General features: G+C 40.0%; 2 protein-coding genes and 1 long non-coding RNA gene across 4 annotated transcripts; all 3 read left to right on the top strand.

The window, feature by feature from the left end:
- The first annotated feature begins 859 nt into the window (after positions 1 to 859).
- On the top strand, positions 860 to 1,642 carry LOC113694996 (uncharacterized). Its single transcript, XR_003449510.2, has 2 exons — positions 860 to 1,038; positions 1,138 to 1,642. It is a non-coding gene; the product is annotated as an uncharacterized lncRNA (long non-coding RNA).
- A 1,435-nt stretch (positions 1,643 to 3,077) lies between these two features.
- On the top strand, positions 3,078 to 5,098 carry LOC140007944 (aspartic proteinase 39-like). Its single transcript, XM_072051600.1, has one exon. The coding sequence runs from the start codon at positions 3,553 to 3,555 to the stop codon at positions 5,038 to 5,040; it is 1,488 nt and encodes a 495-aa protein (XP_071907701.1). The 5' UTR covers positions 3,078 to 3,552; the 3' UTR covers positions 5,041 to 5,098.
- Positions 5,099 to 7,215: 2,117 nt separating this feature from the next.
- Positions 7,216 to 10,494, top strand: LOC113695358 (uncharacterized). 2 transcript variants are annotated; one of them, XM_027214416.2, is made up of 5 exons: positions 7,216 to 7,942; positions 8,448 to 8,505; positions 8,607 to 8,724; positions 8,837 to 9,033; positions 10,083 to 10,494. In XM_027214416.2, exons 1-4 carry the CDS (start codon positions 7,385 to 7,387, stop codon positions 8,997 to 8,999), a joined length of 897 nt encoding a protein of 298 aa, XP_027070217.2. In that variant the 5' UTR covers positions 7,216 to 7,384; the 3' UTR covers positions 9,000 to 9,033; positions 10,083 to 10,494. The 2 variants fall into 2 exon arrangements, with proteins under 2 accessions (XP_027070217.2, XP_027070216.2); XM_027214415.2 differs by having other exon boundaries at positions 7,221 to 7,942; positions 8,837 to 8,954.
- Positions 10,495 to 13,140: the final 2,646 nt, after the last annotated feature.

Genomic DNA, 13,140 nt, shown 5'->3' on the forward strand with positions numbered 1-13,140 from the left:
TGGAGAATTGCTTTATTGCACCCCACGTCCTTTCCAATCGAGGTTCTATGCTGTTTCAAAGACACTGTAGATATTCACTTTTCCTCTTTATTTCCGAAATCTTCATAGAGGGGAAAGCAAAGGCAATGATGGAATATCTTTGGGAAATTTAATTTAATTTTTTTTTTTTTGGCATTCTGTAGTGTAGAAGAGGTGCCCTCTTTAATTTGAAAAGACTGCCGTTAAACTCACCATTCAAGATTAGCTGTAATACTACCTTTTATGGGGAGAGATCTGGGCATTAATAGTACCATTAATAGTAGTAATAATAATAATAGATTTCTTCTGTTGTAATTTAGCGTAATGCGAAATAGAGTTGGATCTGGATGATACTGTTTTCAGCTTCTGGGAATATGTTGTTTGTGTTGTGGATGGTGGATATATATGCTTGGTGTTGTCGTCTTGTTTGTTCATGGGACCTTTATATCTTCCTTGAATGTAATTAATGTGAGATGCCAAACTAATTAAATTGGTATTCTTCCAAAGCAGGGAGCAAATTAAACATCCTCTCTCATGATCCGTACGTGATTTTTCTCAGACGGATATTAAAATATAGTAGAGCCGCCACGAATATTATGGGAGTCATGAGCTTGTGTTTTCTAGTATAGCATCTGAAAATTGAGAAGTTAAACATGGTTGTCCTTATATTTTTATTCAGCCATTATGCAACGCAGCAAGTTTCCATGATTTGTGGTTTCCTGTCTTCTGCTTAATGAGTCAATCTACTCACTGTACTGGGATTTCTGGGAAGAATCACCAGCTAGTTTTTTTTTTCTCTTTTTTCTTCAGTCTCATCCACTAGGTTTTTTTAATCATGCAGACTGGATGAAGCGTGCAATACCTGTGTATTTATGGGGACTTTGTTGCTCAAAGGCGCAATGTAAATGTATGCTGGGAGATTTGATTAGCAATTTGGTGAACAACTCTGTTGAATGAAGCCAGGAAAGAAGCATCAAGAAAGCAGAAATTTGGAGCTTAACTGCTGCTGAGCTTAATTAGGTTCGTCAAACTTTCTTCACATGTACATAGCTGGTATCCTAGGCTGATGACATTTGCAAGATGATTAATTAGCAGTAGTTGAGTGGCCCAAAAAAACAGAAAAGAAGAAGAAGAAGAAGAAGGACACGCGTGTTTGTGCGTGCAGTACCGCTCCTCCACTCTCAGTCTCAAGAAACATTCACTGCAGTCATCCTTGCCTGCTGCTATTAAATCATAAGTAGTATTTAAGGCCGGTGCAGATTTGTTACTCTCAGTCATTTATAGCACCTGCGCCTGCCTCTCTGCCTGCACCCCCGCAGCGGCTTCTATCTCTTTGTCCACTCAAAGTTTCAAACCCCTAACTTCTCATACCAGTAAGTACTATTGAGATAGTATATACTACCAGCATTTCCTAAATTTATATATGATTAAATTCTGTTAAGATTTTACGTACTTTATTGGCATACTACGATATGTTAGTGCTACTCCGCATTTGCTTGTAACTTTCATTGTAGACATGTGTGTTGATAGAAGCTTCCTTCGTAACCTCCTCCGGAACTTTTTCGTAGTGGCTCCCTTCCATGCCTTATTTTTGTGTGAAATTCGAAGTGGCTCTATTCCATTATATTCCATCCATACCTCAATTCCATTCATTTAATATTTCTTTGGTATCATTGACATGCCAGATGTCGTTTCTAGTCTATATTTCTTTTATATATATGAAAAGTAAAAAGATAATCATATAATAATCCAGAAATTGCAATACTTTCACTGGGCATTTCTGGGACGATGGAAACTCGAACGTCCTTTTCATATCGGGTGGGGAAAAATCTGAAAGAAGAAGAAAAAAAAAGTCCACCCAAGGAAGGCTAATAACTACCGCCGCTGCCAAACGGTTTTTTGGGGATTTGTTAAGTGACACGACACCTTACCAAGTCAACCATTTCTCAACGGATTTGTTATGTTTCTTGGGAAAAGCCTACTTCTGCTGATTTGATGTTTTTTTTTGGCTTGTTTGACCTGGCCGTATCGCACGTATATACACTGCTAGTCTAACTACTACTACTTGCTACCACCATTCTGCCAAATCTCCGTGTCAGCATCAAATTTTTGTTGCTTTCAGTAGACATAATAAACCCTAGTAGTAAAAAAATTTACTTCCTTAAAAGAGAGAACAGAAGGAAGGAGTAACAAATGATTTTTGCGTTGCTGTTGTTTGCTTTTGACATTGTTTGGTCTCTTAATTTTCCCCTTGCATTTTTTGGTCTTTCTTTCTTTCCTTTGATTCCCTCTCCAGTTCTCCACTTATTGGTATTAATTAGTGGATGGTCCGCTTCAATGGGCCACGCAACTTCCTTTGGAAATTACTGGACGTACGGCTTTGCTTGCATGTCCAAAGGGACAGCCGACCAACAGCAAGAAATGGCTAATATTCTTCATCCGATGTATGTTTAGGCTTGAAAGACTTTTCAACGGATTTGAGGTTGAAATGGGTGTAATTTATATAGGTGTGTCCGGATAGGAATAGGATAGGATGCCTCTTTGCATGATTGCAACGTTACATAGGATGTGAATTGGAAACCGCTTCGTCCTTGGTGAGATGCGTGCGCTGAAGGCAAATGCACGTACAAAAAAATACTTTGACTATTTCCGTTTGTAGGAAAGGCTGCCAAAGCATCATTTTTGTACTGTACAAAAATGAATGCTCTTTAAATGAGTGGAGAGTACACTAGTATTCTTTGAGAGCTCAGTACTGACTGGTACACCGTAAAAATAATCCATTGCATGCAAGAAGAAATTACTCTCTGTGTCAACAAATATTGAGATTTCTTAATTATATATCTTTCCAAGTCCAAGAAATAAAACTTGGTGCTTCAAAAAAAAAAAAAAAAGAAATAAAAATTGGTGACAATGTATACAAGCATATAAATGCTATTTTTGTTAGTTGTTACCATTTCAGGAACAAATTCATTTGATATAGTTAATTAGGAGAGCAAAAAAATGAAGCAAAGTTAGAAAACAAAACTAAAAATAAAAAGCAATGGTTTAATTAACTTCTTCTTCTTCTTTTATTTATTTATTTTTTGTTGGGGTCCTTAAGAAATTAATTTTCATCCCAACTCTTGGCTCTACTAGGAGCGTTTGTTTCTTTCCTGAGATGGGCAATTAATTATTAATCCTATAAAGAGTGCACGCACTTGCCGGCTCTCTGTCTTGAACCACAGGTTGCATTCCAATCAAATATTCGCTAGTTTTTCTGGTCAAAAAACGAACCTTCTCCTTATCAGCCCCACCATAGAAATATCGAAACTGGAGACTCTGACTCAAATCTCTCCCCTCCCCAGGGTTCCACGACGTTTCTCTAATCTGTAAGTTTTACCAAGCAGCATTTGCCACTTGTTCCCTCTTCCCCACCCGTGCCTGCCGCCCCACTAATAATTGGCAAATTCCCGCCCTCTGTCATTGTCTCCAGCGGGGATTTCCAATTTGATAGTGAGAGAAAAAGAAGGAAAAAAAAAAATCCCATTATTGACCATGAATTTGCGGAGGAGCAATGGCGTGTTGCTGTTGGGGCTGGGCTTGGTCGTTGCATTGCTTTTCCGTAGCGGTTTGGCAAGCGGTAATCTAGTGTTGAAGGTGCAACACAGATACGGAGGGCTTGGGCATGGCAGGAGGTCCACATTGACGGCATTCAAGGCCCACGACGTCCAGCGTCATCGAAGAAAACTCGCCGCCCTGGATTTTCCCTTGGGCGGTGATGGCCGTGTCACCGGCTCCGGCCTCTATTACACAAAGCTTGCAATTGGGACTCCCCCGAGGAATTTCTACGTCCAGGTGGATACCGGAAGCGACATTCTGTGGGTGAATTGCGCCGGCTGCGACAACTGTCCTAAGAAAAGCAGCCTCGGCATAGAGTTGGCGGTGTATGACTTGAACGACTCCAAAAGTGGGAAGCAGGTGACTTGCGATCAAGATGTCTGCGCTCTTATGTACAACAACCAGTATTCGGCTTGCAAGGATCCAAAGCCCTGTGAATATTCCATTACGTATGCTGATAAGAGCACAATGTCGGGTTTCTTCGTCACGGACACCATCCGATTCGATCAGGTCACCGGGAACCTTCAAACGCATCCCAACGCCAACGGGATTGTATCTTTCGGGTGCTCAGTTAAGCAATCAGGGACACAGGATACATCCACGGACAGAGTTAGCGGGATAGTCGGTTTCGGGCAAGCCAATTCCTCCATCATATCCCAGCTCGCTGAGTCCGGAAAGGTTAAGAAAACATTTTCGCACTGCCTGGATGCCAAGAATGGGGGAGGGATATTTGTTATAGGACAAGTGGTGGATCCCATGGTAAATTCGACGGCTTTGGTGGCGGATGATGGTGATGACCTACTCGAACATTACAATGTGATGATGAAAAAAGCCGAGATAGAGGGTGAAATTTTTGACATCCCAACTGAGAGCTTCTTTGACACAGGACGGAAGACGGTGATCGACAGCGGTGCAACCTTGGCTTATTTTCCTGCTGAAGTCTACGACCTGATCATGGAAAAGGTCACCGCACGGCAATCTAATTTCAAGACTCACATTGTTGAGCAGCAGCTCAAATGCTTCTACTTCAATGGCAACATTGACGATGGTTTCCCAACCATAACTTTTCATTTTGCCGGCTCAGTTAGCATGCCAGTTTTGCCGCATGAATATTTCGTCCACCTTCAAGACAATGAGTGGTGTATCGGTTTTCAGAGGGGTGGATTGCAGACACAAGATGGACAAGAACTGATTTTATTGGGAGACACAATATTGTCAAACAAGCTTGTTGTGTATGATCTTGAAAACCAGAAAATTGGATGGACAAGGTACAATTGTTCTTCGAGCATCAAAGTGAAAGACGAAGTTTCAGGAAATGTGAACTCCGTAAACTCCCCTGATATTTCCTCAGCGTTCGCTTTAAATACGGGAAAGGTATTAGCAGCGCTGATGTTTGTGGCCACACTGGCTATACAATTTTACTAGGATGAACTAGCACAGGTAGGAGAGTCATTTGTTTTTTGATTGAACACACGAGGAAATTTTTTTTTTTTTTTTTTAAATTATCCGATCGACTACTACTCAATTGCATCATAATGTGTAATAACTAATAAGCGGGTCCGACGCGAGGCCGTCTTCTATTTGTCACGCAAATACTTGAAACCCGTAAACGATTTTGAAATGCTCATGTGAGTCCAATATATTCATGTCTATAAAGGTGAAATCTCCACAGGCTATGGCATTCCTGTTTTATATGGAAAGATAAACGATAATCTTCCACTACCAGTTTTATAGGTTAAAGATTGTAAAACAATTTGTCACAATCCGAGTCTCCTTTCCAGTTTCCAGGTTATATCATTTTTTTTTGGTAGGATCCAGGTTATATCATCAGTATTCCAAGCGTTCTCCTGCTGGATTTCATTTTTTTTTTCTCAAACTTCAACTGCAATATATTCCTGCTGGATTTCATGAGTAATCATTTTCCTGCAATGAGTTGTAATGAAAAAGTAGGAATGACAATGGAAGTAGGAGCACAACGGATCTTCTGTCCCAAATCCTGTTTCGCACCCTATCCTACTTCTTCTAATCTTGACAAGTGTCCCAAAATAAACCAAACTATCAAACAATCCAGCCCGAACCATGTTAAATTGATTAATTGATTAACCGGGCAAAAAACCTTAATTCTCTGCAACCAAAACCGATTAAAATAAAAACTGCCCCATAAAATCACAATTATCAATTAAAAAAAGCCCTAAAACTCAGTGCACAACGGAAGTCCTCTCGTCATCATCTTCACCATATGATAACAAGGTGAACCTGCAGCTTTAGCACTTCCGTTGCATACCCACCAAGAAGATTTTTCCCGCACAAACACGGAAGCACAAACACTCCGCTTCTGGAAATTTTGAGTCCTGGGTAATGGGTACTTCCGCTCGAGAGATGGAGTTTTATTTTTGGATGCTATGTTAACTTAGCTTTTGTTGTTTGCGTACTGGGTCATTGACAAAAATAAAACTTACCGATTTTGGTTGATGGTGTATTATCATAAACTCTATAACCACTTATGCCATTTATGGTGTATTATCATAAACAATCAAAACAGATATCTTTCTCTCTCCCTGCAAGCATAAGCAATTTCTTTTTCTGTTTAGCGAGACTTTTACAACAACAATGATGAAGCAAGAAGTCAGACTTCTAGCTCAGCAAACCAGTTCCTTAATTCAAGCACCTAAAGAGCTGCTGCTTCCGTTGCGAAGTTCCGTTGAAACAGAAGATAGGGTGTGAGACAGGGTTTGAAACAGAAGATCCGTTGCGAAGTAGGAGCCTGTCCCGCATGGGAGTAATGGGATGAGGATGGGAGAGGATACCCTTGTCCCATCCCCCGCTTAAATTGATTTATTTAAATAAAATATATATATCTAATATAATAGGAGTCATAAACGTAAAATATCGATTAGTTGTATTAAATAAACATAAAACACCTATATGAAGAAGCCTAAGTTACCAAATTCTTACCCTTTTCCCTTTTTTTTTTTTTTCTTCCTTCCACAGCTCTCTTTTCTGTTTTTCATCCATTCGCCTGCCACTCAAATGGGCAACCCAGGCTGCCATGTCGAGAAGTTGAAGGTATACTCTGATCTGTTTTTTGTTATGTACTAAGAGGCTTTAATTGGTTAAAGAACTTCCACAATTTGTAGTGAAATACTATGCAATTGCTTGCCAAAAACCAAAAAATGAATGCTTAATGATTTTAAAAAAAAAAAACTGAAGAATTTCTGTGGCATACTTATGACGCCTCAATGTTTGCCAATCTTTATTTATTTAGATGTGCAAATTGGAAGAGATTATCTCATCAAAATGCATCATCAAACTCTAGTTTTTAATGTAATTTTTGCTTAGCAGACAGTATTTGACAAATGATTATGAGAAAAAAAAGGAGGATATTTGGACTCGAATGATCAAACTATCGTCCGTGGAGGGAAACGAGATAGGGCGGGAGCGGGAGCGGGAGCGGGGGCAAGGTAGGATGTTTGTCACTCTGGTTGCCATGCCTTGGAGAAAGCACAAGTCTTAAAGGGACGTTTGTAAAAATTACTTAAACCTCAGGGAGGACTATGTAATTTACCTGAAAATGCTGTGCTTGGCTTGGGAGCTTCAAGTTCAAAGCCCCCTGCTACGTCGCCGTATTTAACCTAAAATTCAAACTGTCATGAGGCGGGATTGTGATCCGTTGAATCGGGGGGCAACTAGAGTGGCTGCATTACAATAAGTTTGCATAAGGCCCATTAGCAACCTGATTACTCTAATAGGATTATCCAGATTCAAATAAATGGCGTCGCCAAACAACTGCGCCTTTGACGCCGACAAGGATCTCGACGACGCCGCACTATGGGCGGTCATCGACTCTGCCGCTGCCGCTTCTCTCTCCGCCTACTCCGCTTCTAAATCTCGCAAATCCCTCCCGCTCAAGCACAATTCCCCCATCCCCTTCCCAATTCCCTCACCTCAAACTAAACTCCCGAAAAACCCCAGGAGCCACCAGAATTACTCCGACGGAGAGGTTTTGCAGGAGCCTTGGGTTCAACACGACCACAGGCCGCACAAACTCCCCAGATCGCACCCTCGGTGTGCGTCGGAGCTGAGTGAAATGAGTCCGCAGCCTTTAGCCCTGGTGAAGCACGTGCAGCGCACGCCGACTACGCCTCCGCTGCATTCCCCGTCCGAGACCAAAAGCTGTGCAATCACGGGATTTAATACCAGTGGTAATACTCCCTCTGGATCGGATTATCACGAGGACAGAGAAACAGAGAGCTTCACGAGGCATAGCTTGTCTGGTCGGTTTCCGACTGTTTCACTGTTCAAAGAATATCAAGATGCAGCTATGGCGGTAAATTTAAAGCTTTAATTTCATCAGTTTTTTTTTTTTTTAAGTTTCTAGGTCATATATACAATGCTTGCTTCTCCTTTTTCTGAGCTGCTCTGTATTCTTTCGGTCTCTACTCTCCTCAAGCTCCCCTATATACTAGTGGACTTGCTGAATAGTTTGACGAATTCCATTACATTTCACTGTTACTCTTGTAGCGATATCCTTATAATTTATACCTTTTTTATTTGAGGAACAATTTAACTCCCGTGGATGCCTGTTGTGTAATTTCTTATGCTTAATTCAAGCATAGAAAAAAGCGTCAGTACTGTCTTTACTGGCATTCAACTTCTAAATTTACAACAGATTTTTCAAATGAAGCAGATTTCTGAAGTATAAGATGAGCTAATGGGCATTATGGACGTGTATAAATTCAGAATAAATTACCAAGCCGGAAACTTAGTTCTCCTGTTGGTTTAAAATGTGTGGTGCAGCATGATTAAATGATACTAATCATATTGCTCTACAGATTCTCGAGAAAAATGACTACACCCTGATTTCTGGATACCGTTACATTAAAAAGTCAGGTAATCCATCAAAGCATCCAATTTTTGTTATTTTATTTCTTTTTGGTCTATATGTCAGCCATGCTTGACTGATTTTGTTTAGTGGCAAATTTCTGCTGTAGGTTGGAGGAAGATAGCTTTTTACTTCAACCTATCCTTTGAAATTAAAGATAAGACAATTGAATTTGATGATAACCGTAATGTTCTGCGAGCAGAATTTGTGGTTCGGGCATACATGCAGTATGTCATTTGCCTTTTCAGAGTGTTTTTTTTTTTGAAAGAGGATCTTATTTTCTGTTGAAATATCAATGGCTCTTGTATGAATTCTGTTTCTTATTGTTCATTTACCTAGAGGTGGTAGATATTCAGATGGATGGGGATCATGTGAAAGGCAAGAAAAGAGGTTTCTGAAGCCAAATCATGATATTCCAAGCACAGCTGAAACCCGAGCCAAAAATAAGGCATGTCAGGTTGGTGGTTTCCTTCTCAACAGACTTGTTCTGACATACCCCTAGTGGTATATGCTTCTGCTGACTGCATCTCCATAAGGTGTATAATTATTCTTCATTTTGCTCATCTTTTACCTGATTTCGTTACTTTCGTAAATGCATTATGGACATGATAACTTCAGTTAGACTAGACTGTTGAATGCTGAACATTGTGCTACTTTTATCATTCTTTAATTATTGGTGAGGAATTTGCCATATCATGGCCCTTGTACATGAATAATCATTGAGGTTTCCATACATATACATGCTGCATATGTGCGTGTGTCTAACTGCATGCCGAATTACACGGATATGTGCATGACCAAAATCATGACATGAATTGTAAAAGCTTATGGATGTTTACATGCACGGGCTCATATGTTTTGAGCACGTGATTTCTAAAAGGTTTATTATGATTTGCTGCAAGCAAAGTCGGTCAAGAACAATTAGTGTTCATAATTAAGAAAGATTTTTACTAAAATAAAATTAAAATAAAGAAAGATTTAGTAGAAATTTTTTGATTCAAAAAATAGGAATAATGGGAAAAGCTCTTTTGCCGGGAAGCGTCTACAGATTCATTTCATAATCACTTGTGGTTGCTAATTTTGGACAGAATGATCTTTCGTTGTCTTCTGGAAGTGGATTCAGAAATTAGGAGGTTTTTTTATTAAAGTGAAATCCCTGCCTTGAAATGGCTAAAAATGGTACTATTTCAAGCCCATAACCGAAAAAAAATCAACCCCTTGGAAACAAATTGAAACGTCTGATGCATCTTTGTTAAAGTCTGTCATAAACTCAAGGTTTGGTTTAAATGTTGATGTACTTTATGAGTTCGGTGATTAACCTAAGCTCAGGATCAAGTGCATTTTCTACCTTTTTCTTCCGGTGCTAATCTGAGTTGGTACCATACGGTAATTAATCTAGGCTCAGGATCAAATGCATTTTCTGCTTTCTTCTTCCTGTGCTAGCCTGAGTTGGGGCTGCAATTTGTAGCTACATTGCTCTACAAGGTTTTGTTTTTTTATGTTAGAACAAGGATTTAATAAGAAAAGAAAATTTACAGTCTGCTTAATTTAGCAAGAAAGAGAGTTTAATTTCAGATATTTACAGGATCTGCTTGGTATTGGAGAATATCGTCCTGGTGCAAGCCGTGCTTAGTGACAGAACTTAGAATGCTTTGCACCCAAAATTCAATCTCAGCATCTAGATTCCCTACCAAACCAAGCATTTTAATACTAGTCAAAGAATGTGTGTGATTTTCTTGCTAAAGCTCAGGGCGGGCTGACCTTATTCTTAACTCTGAATAAAATTGTGCTGAAAATGACAACGGTTCCTGAGCTTTGACAATTGCTATTGCCCTGTAAGTTGTATAACATTGTACATGCGATGAGATCATTGTATTTTTGAGCTTGTAGCGAGGAGCTATCTGATAGTGTGTTATAAATAGAAGTTGACCATTTTCTGGTCACAAATTGACGTACAAAAGAGATCTCACAGCAAACATTTATGGTTCGAAACCCAACATAGCTTCTCAAAAGAATTTATTTTTTGTTTGAATTCTCGTCCTAATTTTATTCGAGCCCTATGAACTGTCCAAAATATCTCTTCCACTTAAAATATGCAACAATCATCTATGCACTTAAAGCGAAGATGATAGCTACTGAATTTGGCATTGTAAAATCTGGTATCGAGGTAGCTCTACTGTTGCGAGAACAAAGTTTAAATAAATCAACAGAAAAGCTTGTTGATCTGTGTTTAGTACTTCGAGTCATTTGTGCTGTTGCAATACGTACTTAAAGCGATGATAATAGCTACTGAACTTGGCATTGTAAAATCTGGTACTGTGGTAACTATCCTGTCGCAGGAACAGACAAGCTTGTTGATGTTGCCGCCAGTCGATCTAAGCTCTCAAAGACCGGTCTAATAAAGTAATGGACCCACAATTGCTGTCCATCCTTGAAATCGTGAATGATATTCCATTCTATATGTTTTTTCCCGGGGGGAATGGGATGATGATCATGAAATGGAACAGCATCCTGTTCGCATCCCTGTGTGTAACCTTTTTTACAGGTCTGGTGTTGTTGCTGGATCAGAGGTATTTGCAATTGGTAATTCCAATTTTACCATACAGTTAGGCACAAAAATCCAACACGCTATATCAATGTTTAAGGCGTTTGTTGGAAAAAAAAAATATCAATATTTAAGGGAAGTGATATTTGCACTCTCTAATTAATCTCTAGCACTCATTTGATGGATGCTATATTTGTAGCGAGCGAGTGAATTGGAGCGCTAAAGGTTAAATGGGAAATACGAATATCAAATCTCCTGTGTTCAATTGTACCCATCAAATTGGAAATAACCTCTCCTAAACCATCGACTATGTTTACTTTGACAACACCGACACAGTTCGACATTGGTGAAATGTAGGCTAGGCTTGTACTATTTTATTACATGTAGAAGGTTGGTGATCATATTAACGCGTCCGCTGACATCGCCACTCTTGAAGGAAGTGGTACATGTTGATAATTAATGACTTGCATTTGCTTTGTCGGAACACGGTGGTAGCTATGATTCTCTACTACATGGGGAGTAGGGTGATTTTGTTTTACTTTGTGTGGGAAATTTTTAATGAAATTTCAGCTTTAGTATGGACTAATTAGTAAGACTCAAAAAGCTTCAATTTTTTATGTTCTATAGGAAAGATACGAATGGCATTATTGTTTGAGACTTTGAAAGTAATGAAAATTTGGATTGTATTTTTTGTAAAAAATTTATTATAGTGGTTTGATATATATATATATGAGATAAAAATATGATTAAAAAATATGTTTACGAAAAAAGTAACGCCCAAACAAGGCCTAATTTTCCAATCATTTAAGTCCGACGAAGAAAACAAAAAACAAAAAGAAGGGATTGTTGAGTTCTTCTGCCAATGTAAACAGATTTTTTTGACGCAATCTTTATTCTGTTGGTAATATGGAAGCAAACCAGTCATGTTACTCTACTCAGGACTCAGATTAAGCCCCAACTCATACGGCGTAATTTTTCGCATTAAACATATACGACGCATTATGTACTTATTTTTAACATTGTACCTGCAAGGGCAGGCAACTACCTTTAGGGTTGGTTAGAAAAAAAAAAAAAAAAAAAAGGAAAACCTGAAAAACCAGAAGATGGACAAAAGAAGGGTAACGGAATTCGGATTTATTACCTATTGGTTATTATTTACATCTATTCTTGCTCCTAAATCACTATTAAATCGTACAAGTGTAGTAAGCATTCATATGAATTTAAAAAAAATCACGTTAAATAATAATTTTGATGAAAGATAAGATTTAAATTCTTAACCTTCCGTTATCTTATAAGACATACGATACCAACTACTCTGGAGCTAGTTCGCTGCCGAGTTGGGTACCGGTTGTTCCCATTTTGTAGCAACCCGCCAAGTACGAATCTGCTCCATGTATGGGGTAGATTTGCAGTTTTGCGACCAATAGGCTGACACTTCAAAAAGACGGCAAAGAAATAAGCCAAAGCTCACCGTAATTCCGTTAACCCTCTGAAATGATTCATTTTTGAGGGTGCAGAGGCCCCGTACTGGACCTAGACACGTGGCAGCCCAGGTAAAGCCGAGCTGGGCTCCGGCCCCACGCTCCTGGCGACCGCCCTGGGCCGCACCCCCGCTAGGGCTCCAGGGGGATCAGGAGACCGTCCCGCAGAGGTCGGAGGAGATCCCGCTCGGCGCGGGATTGAGATTATATCAGGAAGGTCCCGGAACGTACGGAGGTCGGACTCCCTTGCAGGTATAAATAATAACACACATCCACTGTACAAGGTACGCTCACTATTGACAACTTACTCCGGACAGTTACTACTTCCCGTGAAACTCGCTCACCGGAAAACTAACTTGACCGTCGGAGTGCCCTCGGGGACCACCCTCGGGCCCCCTTTGTTAGCTCCTCTTCTCTGTTTTGCAGGTCTTAAGTCAGCTCTCCCATCGACACCCCGAGCTGATCAGGTCAGCTCTCCTCGGGGAAGCTCCGCGCTTCTTCAGTTGGCGCCGTCTGTGGGAAACGCAAGGTAATTATTGTTGTGTTGATGGCAAGAACACGATCCAAGCGAACCATTGAGAGCACCGGCCCGAGAGCCGGCGAGGGATCCTGGCGAG

Source organism: Coffea arabica, chromosome 6c, assembly GCF_036785885.1.
Source record: "Coffea arabica cultivar ET-39 chromosome 6c, Coffea Arabica ET-39 HiFi, whole genome shotgun sequence".
Classification (NCBI taxonomy): Eukaryota; Viridiplantae; Streptophyta; class Magnoliopsida; order Gentianales; family Rubiaceae; genus Coffea; species Coffea arabica.

Coding starts and splice junctions, on each gene's coding strand:
- LOC140007944 (XM_072051600.1), top strand. CDS start 3,553: ATGAATTTGCGGAGGAGCAATGGCGTGTTGCTGTTGGGGCTGGGCTTG.
- LOC113695358 (XM_027214415.2), top strand. CDS start 7,385: ATGGCGTCGCCAAACAACTGCGCCTTTGACGCCGACAAGGATCTCGAC. Junction 8,506..8,606: donor CCGTTACATTAAAAAGTCAG/GTAATCCATCAA, acceptor TTTCTGCTGTAG/GTTGGAGGAAGATAGCTTTT. Junction 8,725..8,836: donor GTGGTTCGGGCATACATGCA/GTATGTCATTTG, acceptor TCATTTACCTAG/AGGTGGTAGATATTCAGATG.